Source organism: Thalassophryne amazonica, chromosome 16 (assembly GCF_902500255.1).
Source record: "Thalassophryne amazonica chromosome 16, fThaAma1.1, whole genome shotgun sequence".
Lineage (NCBI taxonomy): Eukaryota > Metazoa > Chordata > Actinopteri > Batrachoidiformes > Batrachoididae > Thalassophryne > Thalassophryne amazonica.
In genome coordinates this window covers 22,278,015-22,297,364 of record NC_047118.1, presented here as the reverse complement: position 1 = coordinate 22,297,364, position 19,350 = coordinate 22,278,015, and the positions used below count along the sequence as shown (strand labels likewise).

At 38.5% G+C, this 19,350-nt stretch overlaps 1 protein-coding gene across 1 annotated transcript in view; it reads right to left on the bottom strand.

Annotated features, from left to right (window-relative positions):
- tbcd (tubulin folding cofactor D) overlaps positions 1-19,008 on the bottom strand; it is a 60,859-nt gene extending 41,851 nt beyond the window's left edge. Inside the window, exons 1-9 of the mRNA XM_034189735.1 lie at positions 18,747-19,008; positions 18,603-18,653; positions 15,402-15,499; positions 15,170-15,271; positions 14,897-15,043; positions 13,964-14,019; positions 4,697-4,829; positions 3,211-3,256; positions 1,974-2,106 (exon numbers count right to left, since the gene is read on the bottom strand). Coding sequence (XP_034045626.1) covers positions 1,974-2,106; positions 3,211-3,256; positions 4,697-4,829; positions 13,964-14,019; positions 14,897-15,043; positions 15,170-15,271; positions 15,402-15,499; positions 18,603-18,653; positions 18,747-18,927 — 947 coding nt within the window. The 5' untranslated portion in view covers positions 18,928-19,008. The remainder of the gene's footprint in view (positions 1-1,973; positions 2,107-3,210; positions 3,257-4,696; positions 4,830-13,963; positions 14,020-14,896; positions 15,044-15,169; positions 15,272-15,401; positions 15,500-18,602; positions 18,654-18,746) is intronic.
- Between the last annotated feature and the right edge of the window lie 342 nt (positions 19,009-19,350).

Sequence of the window (19,350 nt, the reverse complement as noted above, 5' to 3'; positions counted from 1 at the left end):
TGAAACTGCATACAGTAGTGTTCAGAATAATAGTAGTGCTGTGACTAAAAAGATTAATCCAGGTTTTGAGTATATTTCTTATTGTTACATGGAAAACAAGGTACCAGTATATTCAGTAGATTCTCACAAATCCAATAAGACCAAGCATTTATGATATGCACACTCTTAAGGCTATGAGACTGGGCTATTAGTAAAAAAAAAAAAGTAGAAAAGGGGGTGTTCACAATAACAGTGAACTGCTGCTGTTGACTCTACAAACTCAAAACTATTATGTTCAAACTGCTTTTTTAGCAATCCTGTGAATCACTAAAATAGTATTTAGTTGTATAACCACAGTTTTTCATGATTTCTTCACATCTGCGAGGCATGGAGTCAACCAACTTGTGACAGCTTTCAGCTGTTATTCCACTCCAAGATTCATTAACAACATTCCACAATTCATTCACATTTCTTGGTTTTTGCTTCAGAAACAGCTTTTTTGATGCCACACCACAAGTTCTCAATTGGATTTAGGTCCGGGGATTGGGCAGGCCACTCCAAAACATTAATTTTGTTGGTCTGGAACCAAGGTTTTGCTCGTTTACTAGTGTGCTTGGGGTCACTGTCTTGTTGAAACACCCATTTCAAGGGCATGTCCTCTTCAGCATAAGGCAACATGACCTCTTCAAGTATCCAAACTGATCCATGATACCTGGTATGCGATATATAGGCCCAACACCATAGTAGGAGAAACATGCCCATATCATGATGTTTGCACCACCATGCTTCACTGTCTTCACTGTGAACTGTGGCTTGAATTCAGAGTTTGGGGGTCGTCTCACAAACTGTCTGTGGCCCTTGGACCCAAAAAGAACAATTTTACTCTCATCAGTCCACAAAATATTCCTCCATTTCTCTTTAGGCCAGTTGATGTGTTCTTTGGCAAATTGTAACCTCTTCTGCACATCTTATTTAACAGAGGGACTTTGCAGGGGATTCTTGCAAATAAATTATCTTCACACAGGCATCTTCTAACTGTCACAGCACTTACAGGTAACTCCAGACTGTCTTTGATCATCCTGGAGCTGATCAATGGGTGAGCCTTTGCCATTCTGGTTATTCTTCTATCCATTTTGATGGCTGTTTTCCGTTTTCTTCCACACGTCTCTGTTTTTTTTGGTCCATTTTAAAGCATTGGAGATCATTGTAGATGAACAGCCAATAATTTTTTGCACCTGCGTATAAGTTTTCCCCTCTCCAATCAACTTTTTAATCAAACTACGTTGTTCTTCTGAACAATGTCTTGAGCGTCCCATTTTTCTCAGGCTTTCAAAGAGAAAAGCATGTTTAACAGGTGCTGGCTTCGTCCTTAAATAGGGGACACCTGATTCACACCTGTTTGTTCCACAAAATTGAGGAACTCACTGACTGAATGCCACACTACTATTATTGTGAACACCCCCTTTTCTACTTTTTTTTTTTTTACTAATAGCCCAATTTCATAGCCTTAAGAGTGTGCATATCATGAATGCTTGGTCTTGTTGGATTTGTGAGAATTTACTGAATCTACTGGTACCTTGTTTCCCATGTAACAATAAGAAATATAATCAAAACCTGGATTAATCTTTTTAGTCACATAGCACTACTATTATTCTGTACACTACTGTATGTTGTCTTTTCTGCTTGAAATTTTATGACTTTAAACCAAACTTCTGTCATCAAACTTTATTGGGACATTCAGCAACCTCTGGCATATTGGAACAAGGTGAGGACAGTCACCAAGTCATAACCACAACTTCGGGAAAGGTCTGCCTCTGTGGGCTCGGCTGCTTACAATTGGGTGACAAGTGGTAAACGTGGTGCTTGTGGCGATGCCTCACTAGTTGTGCCCCAGCTGATACAAGCCAGAATTAGTAACTAAGGCAACTGTTTTATGATTTTCTCATACAATTTATGATTAGTTATAACTTATAACTGGTGATGCTACACCTGACCTCCAAGTGGCCAATCGTGGCTTGAGGAAGGTGAGGCCAAGCCTCTGGATTAGTTTGGTCTCCAGCTTCCTCAACTTGGCCTCGCTGCTCTCTGACAGATGTTTCAGCTCTAGACAGTGCAGCACTGTGGGAGCTGGAAAGCATACATAATATGATTAAAAATTCATTCCTTATAATTCTGTAATTCTAATACAGGAATACAAAATGCATGTGACTCAAGGAATATAGTAATTTTTGAAGGGGATGTTTGCAGACCACTTAGTGGTTAGCACTGTTGCCTCACAGCAGCAAGGTCATGGGATCAATTCCCACCTGCAGCCTTTTTCGTTGGAGCTTGCATGTTCTCCCCGTGTTTGTAAGGATTCCCTCCAGATGCTCCGGTTTCCTCCCACATCCAAAGATATGCAGGTTAGGTGGACTGGAAACTTTAAATTGTCCGTAGGTGTGTGTGGGTGAGAATGTCCTTATCTATATGTGGCTCTGCAACAGACTGGCATCCAGTCCAGGATGTACCACGCCTCACGCCCCATAAGTGTTGGGATAGGCTCCAGCCTCTGTAGCCCTTAACTGGAGTAAGCGGTTGAAGATGAGTGAGTGAGTGAGTGAGTGATGTTTGCAGACCATTGCACAAAAGTTCCAGACTATGTCACTTTTTTTAAGTTTGGGAGGTCTTGCAACTTACACACTGATGTGACTTGTATGTCAAAAGAAAGGAGTGTAACAGTACACAAAAATCACAGTTCTGTATGTTTTCAGCACTGTGGAAATAAGAAAAATGAGATTAAAATATTTAGCCTAACGTATTTTTTAGTCTGGAAAATACAATAAACTTGTCACTTGACTGTGTTCACATCCCAGCAAATTATTGTTTCTGTCAGTATCTAAGTGTACAGAAAATATCTTACACCCACTTTATAGGAAAAAATATCACCTGATGGATAGATTCAAGTAGCTACCTTCTGGTATCTGACATTTAAATAAAGATTTGTGAGCACAAATAATTCTGTACCTCAGGCAACAACAACAGTGACAATAATAATGTGACAACATGCTTCATTGACTCCTGTAGAAATATATTATTTTGTTCCTTGTCCTTCTAAAGGAAATTAAACCACAGAAACAGTTACATTTAAGCAAGTAAGTGTGTAGTAGGAAGGAAAGCTGTGGTGTTGTACAGAACAGACAGTAATACATGACTGCACACATAATTATATGTATACAACAAAAGGGAACCTACCGTACTGTAGAAGGTCATCGCGTTTTCCATGTTTGAAAAGCTTTGCCTAATAGATACAAATTATTTTAAGATAGCACAAAGAATATACTGACAGCAGTAATGTTTGTGAAGATGTCATTTGGGACACTGTCACTGTTTTAAACATTTTAAGCATTTAAATGACAGGGAAAAAATTATAATAAATATAAAACTTCCATAAATTTAATTTTCTGCATGTTTTTTCAACACACTGCCAGGTTCTACACAAACATCATAATGAAAAAACATCCAAGTATGCATCTTGTTGGCTTGTGCCTGAACACATAGTTTTAAATGCCTAAAGCACCACAAAGGCCAAGTCAAATTTACTTCACACAAACAACTGCTTCCAAACATGTCTCACAAGTTTATGTGCCAATAATACAAAAGTAATGCATTTGCTTGAGGGATGAATTACACTAAATTACCAGTAAATGAAAGACGCAGTTTGAAAAGCTACCTTCATTCATTAGTAATAACAATGGTCAACAACAACAAAAAAAATCTTGAATGGACTTTGAGAACTAATTTAAGGTAATTTGGGGTGCTGAATCCAAATCTGAGCTCAGACTTCCTCTATTACATCATATTTATTTGCAATCTGTGTGTTCCATATTGATGGATGAGCAACTTTTGTGTAATCATTATGCAAAAGTTGCTCATTCACTCATGGGTTTGAAGCCACTAATCATGCACAAAAGCAGCTTTAAAAGCACAGTTTTTAAACCAGGGTCGCAAAATGTGAACAAGAGCTGAAATATAGTTTATGGCGCCGAAGAGGTGCGTGAGACTGCAGCTTTTGCTTCAATGCTTGATACAAGAAATATGCTTTCATATCTCAAAAACGTGATGTGATTGGCAAAAACTAACACCAGATTTGGATCAAGTGCCACCAAATTACCCAAAATCTGTTGAAAAACTCCATGCAAGAAAAATCGTGTTGACCAGTGTAATTTGCATTGAGACAAAGTACAATCAAAGTTACAAATTTTCCAAACCTGAGAGTCATCAGTTTTGGAAAATTTGATTTCATTAAAGTTAAATGCTCTCAATCCCTTTCTCACTTGTACTGCAGAGCCGTTTAGCTTGAAGCAGCAATGTAAACTGACATAAATATTCTAAAGTGGCAGAGCCCACACACACACACACACACACACACACACACACACACACACACACACACACACACACACACACACACACACACACACACACACACACACACACACACACACACACACACACACACACACACACACACACAGCAGGTGCTTTATGCACCTGCCAAAAACCACATGAGCTATTGTGTAAAACATACCAGTCATGTCAGCTCTTGTAAGCTGACGTGACAGCTCTACCACCTGCAGTATTTAATACTGCAGTACACATACAGAGATTTCACTGGGATCAGTCACTCATGCATGTTAACACCACAGTATGAGTGTATTTAGTGAGTGTGCATGTTTACTAGAGACTGCAAAACACCGTCGAGTACAGGTAAGACTTTAAATTTGTGGTCACTAGTCTGGGATATAGTGGTGAGGCTCCAGTCCAAAAAGTCTCCAAGACGCTTCTGTTTCACATCAGGACGTGTAATAAACCTGTAAAGTCACATACCGTATATTTAGGCACAAAGCAGCAAATGTTTATCTGTGTTGAAGCATTATTAAAGCCATTCCAAAAACAATTCTGCCATCTAGTGACAGGAAAAATATTTCCTATTAATAATCGTGTATTTTGAGGAAGGACTCAGGGTATATAGGGAGAAGGATACCGAGGATAGAGCCACCAGGTAGAAGGAGAAGAGCAAGACCAAAGAGGAGGTTTATGGATGTGCTGAGGGAGGACATGCCAGTGGCTGGTGTGACAGAGGACAGGGTGAGATGGAACCAATTAATCTGGTGTCATGACCCCTAATGGGAACATCCAAAAGAAGATGATTTTTGAAGAGTACGTACATTCAATTGCTCATTTTTAAGTCCACCTATATACATAAAAGGCTACATCTGTCTGTCTGTCCAGTATAAACTCCAAAACTATAATATGTAGCCCTAAAAACTATATATATTCTGAATCCACATGACAAGGGGAAAAAACTGGTACCATTTTTTTTTTTTTAAAGTTGAACTGAAAATTACCCCCAAAATAGCCATTTATGTAAGAACATACAGTGTTGTACCATGTGCGATAAACTCCCAAACTATAATATGTAAGCCTAAAAACTATATATATTCTGAATCATGATATGGGGAACAAACTGGTACCATTTTTTTTAAAAGGTGAACTAAAATTACCCCCAAAATAGCAATTTATGTAAGACCATACAGTGTTGTACCATCTGCGATAAACTCCCAAACTATAATATATAGCCCTAAAAACTATATATATTCTGAATCCTCATAACATGGGGAACAAACTGGTACCATTTTTTTTAAACAATGAACTGAAAATTACCCCCAAAACAGCCGGCTGCGTGTATGACCAGGCAGATTCAAATTTCCAGCCCTGTATATGTGTTGGCCATCTGTTTATTTAATCCCGTACTTCAGCTACTTTATGTTCTCAATTGTTATGCATCTGACTGTCCTGTACAACCCAGTTGTAAAAGTGCAATGTAAAAACAGTGAAATACACCAATACCCCAAAATCTTTTATGTGTAATTTTGTTATAAATTTGATTTAGTGTATATTTTTTTATTTATATATATGTGGTTTTATATATATATATATATTTACTGCATAGTCTAGCTATTAACTAGAATGATTCAAGATTCTTTGTCTCATTACACAGGTATGAAAATGTATGTTTCTTGTTTCAAATATGTAGCAGTACAAAAAAGTAGTGAAAATTCTGACAATACCAAAAAATTGTATCATAAATACTGTATGTTAGTGAGGTGCAAATGTGCATCTTTCCAATTTTTCATAGCACAGCTGCATTTAAATCTATGCCAGTGATTCATATTTCAACAAGACATGTGCCACTGATGCATTCATTTTTTCAAAGAAAACATTGAAAAGCTCCCAAATGCATCCCCAATACCCCCGTCACACATACGCCAATTAAGGCCGAATGGCATCAGAATGACACATCTGACCACAATCGGGAAATATTGAGGTGCAGTCTGAAGACCTTCGGATGGCAGTGTGTGAGCATCTTCATATTTGGTCCCATTCGCTCGGCTGTCCTGAGTGTGTTGCACTTGTTCAAAACACTCTTGGCGCCATCGAGATGTGACGCACATCTGACGGCGGTCTATATGCAGTTTTTGCGTCATCTGATCACAGTCTACATATTCTGACAGCATCAAAACAGCATCTGAAACGATCTGATCGCGGTTGATTGAGCTCTGAGATCGATCGGTCACAGAAAAGCCTGCCAGCATGTTGTGCCACATTTGTCCACCTCACTGGACCCTGGCCAGGGAGGGCAAAGGAGATGTTGATATGTAATAAGATGTATGTGACACTGTGCACACAACAGAGGTTCGTGCAGTGCCCAGAAAATACAACTGAACGGGATGTCGCCGCTGTAATGCACGTATTATTACATGAAAATTCAGTAAGGTATATCTTCTATTATACATTCCAAATCAAATCAAATCAATTTTATTTATATAGCGCCAAATCACAACAAACAGTCGTCCCAAGGCGCTTTATATTGTAAGGCAAAAGCCATACAATAATTACAGAAAAACCCCAACGGTCGAAACGACCCCCTATGAGCAAGCACTTGGCCACAGTGGGAAGGAAAACTCCCTTTTAACAGGAAGAAACCTCCAGCAGAACCAGGCTCAGGTAGGGGCAGTCTTCTGTTGGGACTGGTTGGGGCTGAGGGGAGAGAATCAGGAAAAGGACATGCTGTGGAAGAGAGCAGAGATCAATCACCAATGATTAAAAGCAGAGTGGTGCATACAGAGCAAAAAGAGGTGAATAAAAAGAAACACTGGGTGCATCATGGGAAACCCCCCCAGCAGTCTAAGTCTATAGCAGCATAACTAAGAGATGGTTCAGGGTCACCTGATCCAGCCCTAACTATAAGCTTTTTCAAAAAGGAAAGTTTTAAGATTAATCTTAAAAGTAGAGAGGGTGTCTGTCTCCCTGATCCGAACTGGGAGCTGGTTCCACAGGAGAGGAGCCTGAAAGCTGAAGGCTCTGCCTCCCATTCTACTCTTACAAACCCTAGGAACTACAAGTAAGCCTGCAGTCTGAGAGCGAAGCACTCTATTGGGGTGATATGGTACTAAGAGGTCCCTAAGATAAGATGGGACCTGATTATTCAAAACCTTATAAGTAAGAAGAAGAATTTTAAATTCTATTCTGGAATTAACAGGGAGCCAATGAAGAGAGGCCAATATGCGTGAAAAATGCTCTCTCCTTCTAGTCCCTGTCAGCACTCTAGCTGCAGCATTATGAATTAACTGAAGGCTTTTCAGGGAACTTTTAGGACAACCTCATAATAATGAATTACAGTAGTCCAGCCTAGAAGAAATAAATGCATAAATTAGCTTTTCAGCATCACTCTGAGACAAGACCTTTCTAATTTTAGAGATATTGCGCAAATGCAAAAAAGCAGTCCTACATATTTGTTTAATATGCGCATTGAAGGACATATCCTGATCAAAAATGACTCCAAGATTTCTCACAGTATTACTGGAGGTCAGGGTAATGCCATCCAGAGTAAGGATCTGGTTAGACACCATGTTTGTAAGATTTGTGGGGCCAAGTACAATAACTTCAGTTTTATCTGAATTTAAAAGTAGGAAATTAGAGGTCATCCATGTCTTTATGTCTGAAAGACATTCCTGCAGTTTAACTAATTGGTGTGTGTCCCCTGGCTTCATGGATAGATAAAGCTGGGTATCATCTGCGTAACAATGAAAATTAAGCAATGCTTTCTAATAATACTGCCTAAGGGAAGCATGTGTAAAGTGAATAAAATTGGTCCTAGCACAGAACCTTGTGGAACTCCATAATTAACCTTAGTCCGTGAAGAAGACTCCCCATTTACATGAACAAATTCAATATGATTCAAACCACTGCAGCGCAGTGCCTTTAATACCTATGGCATGCTCTAATCTCTGTAATAAAATTTTATGGTCAGCAGTATCAAAAGCTGCACTGAGGTCTAACAGGATGAGCACAGAGATGAGTCCACTGTCTGAGGCCATAAGAAGATCATTTGTAACCTTCACTAATGCTGTTTCTGTACTATGATGAATTCTGAAACCTGACTGAAACTCTTCAAATAGACCATTCCTCTGCAGATGATCAGTTAGCTGTTTTACAACTACCCTTTCAAGAATTTTTGAGAGAAAAGGAAGGTTGGAGATTGGCCTATAATTAGCTAAGATAGCTGGGTCAAGTGATGGCTTTTTAAGTAATGGTTTAATTACTGCCACCTTAAAAGCCTGTGGTACATAGCCAACTAATAAAGAAAGATTGATCATATTTAAGATCGAAGCATTAACGGTAGGGCTTCCTTGAGCAGCCTGGTAGGAATGGGGTCTAATAGACATGTTGATGGTTTGGAGGAAGTGACTAATGAAAGTAACTCAGACAGAACAATCGGAGAGAAAGAGTCTAACCAAATACCAGCATTACTGAAAGCAGTCGAACATAAAGATATGTCTTTGGGATGGTTATGAATAATTTTTTCTCTAATAGTTAAAATTTTATTTGCAAAGAAAGTCATGAAGTCATTACTAGTTAAAGTTAAAGGAATACTCGGCTCAATAGAGCTCTGACTCATTGTCAGCCTGGCTACAGTGCTGAAAAGAAACCGGGGGTTCTTATTTTCTTCAATTAGTGATGAATAGTAAGATGTCCTAGCTTTACAGAGGGCTTTTTTTTATAGAGCAACAGACTCTTTTTCCAGGCTAAATAAAGATCTTCTAAATTAGTGAGACGCCATTTCCTCTCCAGCTTACGGGTTATCTGCTTTAAGCTGCAAGTATGTGGGTTATACCACGGAGTCAGGCACTTCTGATTTAAGGCTCTCTTTTTCAGAGGATCTACAGCATCCAAAGTTGTGCTCAATGAGGATGTAAAGCTATTGACGAGATAATCTATCTCACTCACAGAGTTTAGGTAGCTACTCTGCACTGTGTTGGTATATGGCATTGAAGAACATAACAAAGAAGGAATCATATCCATAAACCTACAACCCCTGGCAATAATTATGGAATCACCGGCCTCGGAGGATGTTCATTCAATTGTTTAATTTTGTAGAAAAAAAGCAGATCACAGACATGACACAAAACTAAAGTCATTTCAAATGGAAACTTTCTGGCTTTAAGAAACACTATAAGAAATCAGGAAAAAAAATTGTGGCAGTCAGTAACAGTTACTTTTTTAGACCAAGCAGAGGGAAAAAAATATGGAATCACTCAATTCTGAGGAATAAATTATGGAATCACCCTGTAAATTTTCATCCCCAAAACTAACACCTGCATCAAATCAGATCTGCTCATTAGTCTGCATCTAAAAAGGAGTGATCACACCTTGGAGAGCTGTTGCACCAAGTGGACTGACATGAATCATGGCTCCAACACGAGAGATGTCAATTGAAACAAAGGAGAGGATTATCAAACTCTTAAAAGAGGGTAAATCATCACACAATGTTGCAAAAGATGTTGGTTGTTCACAGTCAGCTGTGTCTAAACTCTGGACCAAATACAAACAACATGGGAAGGTTGTTAAAGGCAAACATACTGGTAGACCAAGGAAGATATCAAAGCATCAAGACAGAAAACTTAAAGCAATATGTCTCAAAAATCGAAAATGCACAACAAAACAAATGAGGAACGAATGGGAGGAAACTGGAGTCAACGTCTGTGACCGAACTGTAAGAAACCGCCTAAAGGAAATGGGATTTACATACAGAAAAGCTAAACAAAAGCCATCATTAACACCTAAACAGAAAAAAAAACAAGGTTACAATGGGCTAAGGAAAAGCATTCATGGACTGTGGATGACTGGATGAATGTCATGTTCAGTGATGAATCTCAAATCTGCATTGGGCAAGGTGATGATGCTGGAACTTTTGTTTGGTGCTGTTCCAATGAGATTTATAAAGATGACTGCTTGAAGAGAACATGTAAATGTCCACAGTCATTGATGATATGGCGCTGCATGTCAGGTAAAGGCACTGGGGAGATGGCTGTCATTACATCATCAATAAATGCACAAGTTTATGTTGATATTTTGGACACTTTTCTTATCCCATCAATTGAAAGGATATTTGGGGATGATGAAATCATTTTTCAAGATGATAATGCATCTTGCCATAGAGCAAAAACTGTGAAAACATTCCTTGCAAAAAGACACATAGGGTCAATGTCATGGCCTGCAAATAGTCCGGATCTTAATCCAATTAAAAATCTTTGGTGGAAGTTGAAGAAAATGGTCCATGACAAGGCTCCAACCTGCAAAGCTGATCTGGCAACAGCAATCAGAGAAAGTTGGAGCCAGATTGATGAGTACTGTTTGTCACTCATTAAGTCCATGCCTCAGAGACTGCAAGCTGTTATAAAAGCCAGAGGTGGTGCAACAAAATACTAGTGATGTGTTGGAACGTTCTTTTGTTTTTCATGATTCCATAATTTTTTCCTCAGAATTGAGTGATTCCATATTTTTTTCCCTCTGCTTGGTCTAAAAAAGTAACCGTTACTGACTGCCACAATTTTTTTTTTCCTGATTTCTTATAGTGTTTCTTAAAGCCAGAAAGTTGCCATTTGAAATTACTTTAGTTTCGTGTCATGTCTGTGATCTGCTTTTTTTCTACAAAATTAAACAACCGAATGAACATCCTCCGAGGCCAGTGAGTCCATAATTTTTGCCAGGGGTTGTAGTTACAGCGCTTTCAGAAAGACTTCTACTGTAATGAAACTTATTCCCCACTGCTGGGTAGTCCATTAAAGTAAATGTAAATGTTATTAAGAAATGATCAGACAAAAAGGGGTTTTCAGGGAATACTGTTAAGTCTTCAATTTCTATGCCATATGTCAGAACAAGATCTAAAGTGTGGCTAAGGTGGTGGGTGGGCTCATTTACATTTTGAGCGAAGCCAACTGAGTCTAATAATAGATTAAATGCAGTGTTGAGGCTGTCATTCTCAGCATCTATATGGATGTTAAAATCACCCACTATAATTATCTTATCTGAGCTAAGGTCTGAAAAATCACTAAGAAGATTCCACATCTAAGGTAGAACTCTACTAGTGTATACTAAGTTATATCTAAATATCTAAAAAAAAAAAAAAAAAGAAGAGTAGAGCTACTTAGGTGCCTGGTCTTGAGAACCAGGGATGGTAGGTTTTTTTTTTTTCTAAAGCTTTTTTATCCCATGGAAACTCTCCCTACCCACCTAAGCGGCTCAAGAATATGGACAGCATGTATATAAGTGATATTTACACAATCAGGGTAGTAAACAACATATACAAGAAATAAAGTTACTACATAATATTATAGGAGTTAGCGCCTGAAACCTAAATGTTCATACAGGAGAAGATTGTAGTATACAATTACCTTGTCTGTAGACTTGTTGTAAAACTAAATTATAGCTAGGAGGCTAAGCTATAAATATGGTTATTTTATTATAGAAACAGAAGCTAAGATGTATAACCCCAATTCCAATGAAGTTGGGACGTTGTGTAAAATGTAAATAAAAACAGATTACATTGATTTGCAAATCCTCTTCAACCTATATTCATTTGAATACACCACAAAGACAAGATATTTAATGTTCAAACTGATAAACTTTATTGTTTTTGTGCAAATATTTGCTCATTTTGAAATGGATGCCTGCAACAAATTTCAAAAAAGTTGGGACGGGGCAACAAAAGACTAGGAAAGTTGATGAATGCTCATAGTGAAAAAATTTAGGAGCACAGATAAAAATTTAGGAGCACTGTGAAATTTCTTGATACAATTTTATTATTAACGCAAAGACACATACTGTACAGAGTACCTTTTCCACACACACATGCACATTTTATATGATTCTATTGTATTTATTTCATTGTTTTTTTACTTCCTTTTCTATCATTATTTACATCATTGCTTTTGTCCATTTCATTACTTTTTGCTGTGTATTTCTTGTATTATTTTAAACCCTCACACACACATAACATCCCGGTCCCACTTTTTATACTCAGGTCGCCTGCTATGCTTAGCTACATTCAACCAATGGTCCACAGCAGGATGTGGATCAAAGTCCTCTAAAGCTGGCCCCTCCAGGGTGATCCTCATGAGGTCTTCAGTGGTGGAGACCGCTAGGCTGCTTCTTTTGGTACTCTTCAGCGTTATTTTTTACAATTATTATAGACGTTTTAAAGCTGTAAAACCCCTCACTACACACTTTATACACTTTTCTCAATCAGGCATGAACATTTTCTCACTTTTCTCTCATGTGTAAACACTCTCAAAGTTCAAACCTGAGTAGAAAAATAAGACCAACCTGTTTTCAGGCCCAAACATTTGTTTGAGAAATAAAAATAGAACGTTTTTCTATAAATAATTATGATGGCTTTTAGAACTAACAAATTTAATTTTAACGATCAACGTACGAGATTGGACACATAAGAAATTATTCATAGTGACTGACTAGTATTTCACAGTTCCTCTGATCGCGCCTCTTCGTCCTGGCGCCGTTGCGCTGTCACGTCTTTTTCCACTGACTCACACCTCGCTGCAGGTGTCTTTATCCGAGTGTAGAACACAGTTATGGGTAGTTGTTGGCGCTCTTTTTTCTTCTGGGCGAGAAGATTCTTATAAACAGACACGCAGAACACAATGCGCGTGCTCTCCCTTTGCGGTGTCGCGACCGGCTGCTTGATGAGGCCACGGAAAACAATGCACTGTAAAAAAAAAGCATGCAAAATTGGAGTAAAAAAATCCGCGAAACAGCGAGGCCGCGAAAGGTGAACCGCGTTATAGCGAGGGACCACTGTATTTATTTTAGGAGCAAAATGCGAATGAAAGGGTTGAAATACATTCGCGCATACGTGCGCCCGTTTTATTTTTTTTCCTCGCACAATCAAATTTTAGGCACAATATGCGAGCAAAATGCTCGCACTGTACAGCCCTGAGACAGCAGATTCAAATCTGGACATTTTGTGTATGCATGTGACCCCAAACCCAGAATTCTTGAGGTGATCTGGATCTGCATTCTCAATCAAGAGTTCATTTTATATAGGCTTTGAAGGATTACGTCAAAACTACTTCATGGATTCTGACCAAATTTGCACCACATACAGATATTAGGGTATGGAAGACTCCACTGAATTTTGGAGGTAATCCAGATCCAGATTGGCAGATGTCAGACATCTATGATTGCTCTTGTTTTTATCTAAATCACACCCTTTGCCAATTTAACAATCGCACAGCCTGATATTGTGATTAGAACTGTGATGTGGTTAAGTGTGCAGCCCTAATTTCGGAGAAGCATCATGGCTTACTAATATGGTAGCCTTCACCATTTTGAATGTTGTTACATTAAAAAGGGTGATGTCATTTCTCATCTTGTTTTTTACCTGCGCACTAACAGCAAAGGAATAAATACCAAGGAATGTAATTCATCACAAGGTGACAAAGCTGACTGCAGCTACAGAGCAGGAATGTGGGCAGAGACAGCCATCAATATTACTGCTTCTGAATGCTGTATAGACAAATCATTTTTGGAAATAACCCATCAAAGAAAATATCATTTTTGTGTGTGGTAGTTGCACACTTACTTTGATACTAGCACAGACGCAGCATCCCTGCAGCTATCACAGACAGCTAAATATGCCTGTAAAACCCCAAAAACAAAACAGCTATTAAACTTATAATGCTTTCTTCAACACAAAATAGTTTATTTATTTATATTGCACTTCCCCAACAACTAAAATGCTTTACAGCAACACTACAATAAAAGACAATTGAATCACAGTTATAAAAGACATGGAAAACATCATACAAAAACAAAATTTAAACACTATTATTTTTGCTTGGAAGCCAAAACATCATAATAATAATAATAATAATAGGCAAAAGAGAATGCATGATTTTTAAGACATAATTTGAAAGTTTGAATAAAACTGGTCTCATTTCAACTGGTTGACCATTGTACAAAAAGTAAGCATATTAGGACAAAGCCTGGTGACTTCTTTTTCACATTCAGGACAAAAGTAAACCTGCATGCTGAGATCGCAGAGCACACAAAGACACATAAGATTCCATAAATTCTTTGAAATAAGAGGGCACCACACCCTTCAGTACATACCATATACCATTTCAGTAATATGCTTTATAACAACAAAACTGTACAAAGAGCTTTAACACAATATTCAAATATATAAAGCAGAGTTAGGAACTACAAAATTACCATGACCCCCTTGTATAGGTTTCAAAAGACCCCATTAGATAGGAACACCATCATTTTAACTGGTCAAAATTTTTTTTTTTTTTTTTATATATAGCGCTTTTAAAATATTCAGAGATGCTTTACAAGACACAAGAAGCAATACAACACATTCAGAAAATTAACATGCAAACAAACAAACAAACATCATATTTTAGATTTGCAAAATTCTAAAGCTATTATGAAGAGCAAGGCAGAGAATTAAAGGTCTATCATCTGCCAAAACAAGGAATAGCAGCATCAGTATTAAACATTCCCAAGTTACCTTTGCAAGATCTAAAATGCGGTCCATGGTGGATTGTCTCAATTTGCCACACTCTGTCCCCAGATGGCCATCCAGACGTGAAAGGTCAAAAGGTATGAGGCAGGTCACGGACAGCCACAGCAACAGTATGTAGCGAGTCTCCCAATTCTAAATGGAGAACAAAGTGATGCACACTATTGGTCTGACACTTGCAAAAAGAAAGGTTTGCATAACTCAGGGCTTCTGTGAAAGCTTGAAATATTTTTCCTGTAGAAACATTTGTTCCAATCTCACATCATCTTCTTTGGGATCCTGCTTAGATAACAAATCCAGAACTGGGTGGACATCTGCAACCTCATGAGGAAAACGCTGCATGAAGACTTTATACCCTCTCACCTTGCAAGAAAGAGAATAAAATTTAAAAAAAGAGCCCCGACAATCATTTCAAATTTGATTAAAAATAATTGATTTTGCACAGAATACAACTTTTTAAAAAATGACAATGACAGTTGTGTTTCTGACTGACCTTACAGGTGATGTAAAGAAATTTGAAGCTTAAATGAAACAGAGAAGGGGGAGAATTTTCATTCCTTACGAACTCCAGTATCATGTTCAACAGCCATTCTAGCAGAAAAAGACAGATAGTGAATGAGGTACGACGATCATACATCAGATTTTCTACAGTTAGGGCCATAAATATTAGGAAAATTACCAGGTTTCTGCTATTTTAACTGTCCACATCACATTGGAGCTCAAAGTGCAGACCTGAAGCTTTAATTTGAGGGTAATTACACCAGGACAGGCTGAACAATGTCAAATTACAGTATTACAGTACTTTTTATGTGTCTCCTATTTTAACGGATCGCAAATATTTCAACAGTCTGCTACTGAGCTATTTCAGAGACAGGTGTATGTTATTCCCTAATTATTACAGTTACAATTAATAAGATAAAATGACTAGCCTTAAATTCAAGTGTTGCACAATGTACTTGCAAAGCATTTTTACAATCTGTTGCTTTTCACTGTGGTATGAAGTCCACTGATCCACTGCAACCAGTAAGTCATTATTAGGTGAAAATGAAAAAAGAAAAAAAGCCATCTTCAGAGGAATGGCAATACATCAGCTGTGGCATATTATTGGGATGTTGTTTAAAAGAACGGACAGACTGGTGTGCCCAGTAACACTAAAAGGCTAGCAAAACAAACAAACAAACCATATGTTTTAGAATAACATCCCATGGACAAATGAGGGATTAGCTTGTCCCAAAATGATAGGAATAGAAGAGTATAAACAAGGGAAGAACTCAAGACCCAATGGCATGCACCTCATCTGGGTGAAGTATGGTGGAGGTAATAATGCTATAGCATTATTACCTCGTTATATAGCATGAACAAGTCTGGAGATAGAGCTTCTGTCTGAGAATTTAGCAACGACATAACTGCTGACAAAAACAGAAGAACAAATTATAAACGGTGTACTAATTTATCTGCTTACATTCATCAAAATACTCCAAACCCATTCACACTGCAGGTGGGACCGTTTTCACATCCAGAAACAACAAGTAGTAAAAGAGGACTGCTGAAAACGTGGCGCCTGGTACAGCATCACTGGCGTAAACTGTGTGGTGATGTGTATGGCTTTAAGACTTCAGGCAGCTGTTGATGGCAAAGAATTTGCAACAAAGTGTTTTTGAAACGTCTGCACATCAAGATGCATGAAAACTCCTGTCCAGCATTATGTTTATATTAGGTTAATTTTACATGCAGTGTGAATGGTTGTACAGGTGTGTTTACCTGAGTGCCTCTGTTCTGAGGTTCATATGCAGTTTGTGATTCAGGTTTAGATTAAAGTTACCACGGGCCTGATTGTACTAGCAGCAGATAAGTCACAGACAGCACCGTCAATCAATGCTGGAGCATGAAGCCTGTGGGATGCATCCACAGGAACTGCCAAAAGAACATTCACTATGTGGCACAGTTCTACCACAGTCTACCAGAGGAATACGATTGGATCCACACGAGGGACGCTTAACCAGAAGCTTCAGTAGAATAGCTTACGATAGTGAATCAGGGTATGTTAAGAGTTTTTACTATTATCATTACTGTTGTTATGTGCACAGTAAAAACAGGCAGTTATACCACACAATGGAATTCTTACTCTATTCACTATCCCTAAGTTCACATCAGATAAGCCAAAAAAAAAAAAGCTCCACATTATAAAATGCACATTAGAGTAAGAACAGTGTGCAGTTTGTGGGGATGTGCAGTATTGGCAATTTTTGTGCAATATTGTATAGTTTTAAGCAGGATTCCAGCAGCGCAGTGCTGTTGCAGTATGCACAGTTGTGCTCAAAAGTTTACATACCCTGGCAGAATTTTTGCTTTTTTGGCCATTTTTCAGAGAATATGAATGACAACACAAAAACTTTTTTCCCCACTCATGGTTAGTGGTTGGGTGAAGCCGTTTATTGTCAAACAACTGTTTCCTCTTTTTAAATCAAAATGACAAGGGAACTACCCAAATGACCCTGATCCAAAGTTTACATACCTCTATTCTTAATACTGTGTATTTCCCCTTTAACATCAACGACAGTTTGGAGTCTTTTGTGGTAGTTTTGGACGAGGCTCTCTGATGGTAAAGCTGCCACTGAATATGTCTTGGACTTTATTTACATTAATTACAAAGAAATACAAACAGTATGGCACTTTATGGTAAATCTGCATGGAGTAGACAGTTCTCAAAAACTGAGTGACTGTGCAAGGAGAAGAGTGAGGAAAGCCACCAAGACACCCAGACAACCCAGGAGAAGTTATGGGCTTATGTGGCTGTGACTGGAGAAATTTTGCACAGTGCAAGCTTTGCATTTTGCATCACTACTCTTAGCTTCATAGTAGAATAGAGCAGAGAAGGATTTTCTTTCACCAAAACAGATCAAATCCAGGCATGCATCTCAGATGTAGCTTCTGGCAATTTGTAGCTAAACTTTCAGGTCTTCTTTTTAAGAAAATCCTCCTTTATATCACTTCATCATGAAGATGGATAACTGGTGATACAAAATGCAAAGCTTACACTGTGCATAATTTCTCCAATCACAGCCACATAAGCCTATAACTTCTTCTGGGTTGTCTGGGTGTCTTGGTGGCTTTCCTCACTCTTCTACTTCTTGCACAGTCACTCAGTTTTTGAGAACTGTCTACTCCATGCAGATTTACCATAGAGTGCCATATAGTTTGTATTTCTTTGTAATTGATGTAAATAAAGTCCGAAACATATTCAGTGGCAGCTTTACCATCATAGAGCTTCGCCCACATACCACAAAATACTCCAAGCTGTCAATGATGTTAAAAGGGGCAACACGTTATTAAGAACAGGGGTACGTTAACTTTGGATCAGGTTCATTTGGGTAGTTCTCTTGTCATTTTGATTTAAAAAGAGGAAAGTTGTTTGACAATAAATGGCTTCACCCAACCACTAACCATGAGTGGGGAAAAAAGTTTTGTGTTGTCATTAATATTCTCTGAAAAATGGCCAAAAAAGCAAAAATTCTGCCAGGGTATGTAAACTTTTGAGCACCACTGTATGTGACCCTGTCAGTCAGCACTTCAACTCTACTATGTAGTAATGGGTATCCGAATTAATTCTGCGCGTCTGAATATTTACAAGCTTGATTGTGTCTATAATACACAGTACTACCACAAAGTGTTGCTGTGAGCTGTGGGTGTGTACCGAGGTGCGGGTCCAGCAGGTGAGGCTGCTCCTGGTATCTGTTCATTATCACTACGAAATATAAGAACAGTGAATTCAACCATATGCCAGCAAACTGAAGCCAAAGTAACTAAGTAACGTTCTAACATGTTTTTATTGTCTCACCCAGTAATGTCTGTATTGTAAACTCGCTTGCCGCCGCATCCTTGTGGACTTCTGGCAGGCTGGATATCAAAGCCTTAATTTCGCTGCTTTCACTGAAACCATCAAGGACACAAGTTTTAGCAACGTCAGACTCTTCTCCTTCAATACCGTTACACCCGCTCGCTGCTTCCGCTAAAGTCATTTTATCAGAATTTTGATTTCAAAGAGCGTCTCTGAGAAGCTAACATTAGCTTCGACAAGGCGGAAATCGGAAACGGTCACAATTTACTCTTCTTCTTCGTATGGATTTCCGGCAGGCTGCGCACCAGTCAGCGCATTGCTGCCTTTCACTGGCAGACCATGACTACTACACTCTACTCACAGACTATGCTGCAAGCCAGAGCTAAACACAAAATCCATCAGGGCATTGTAGACCTCTTGCTGACGTGCAGACGGATCAAGCAGCACTTTAATAGAAACAAACTCAAAACCAAGATCAAAAAGATGTGAAAAAAGAACTCTCCTCTGCTCAAAAAAATCTTTTACACTCCATCGGAACATGAGGGATAGTCTCTTTCTTTGTGCAGGTTTCACACAATCCATTGTGGTGTTTACCAATTAGACA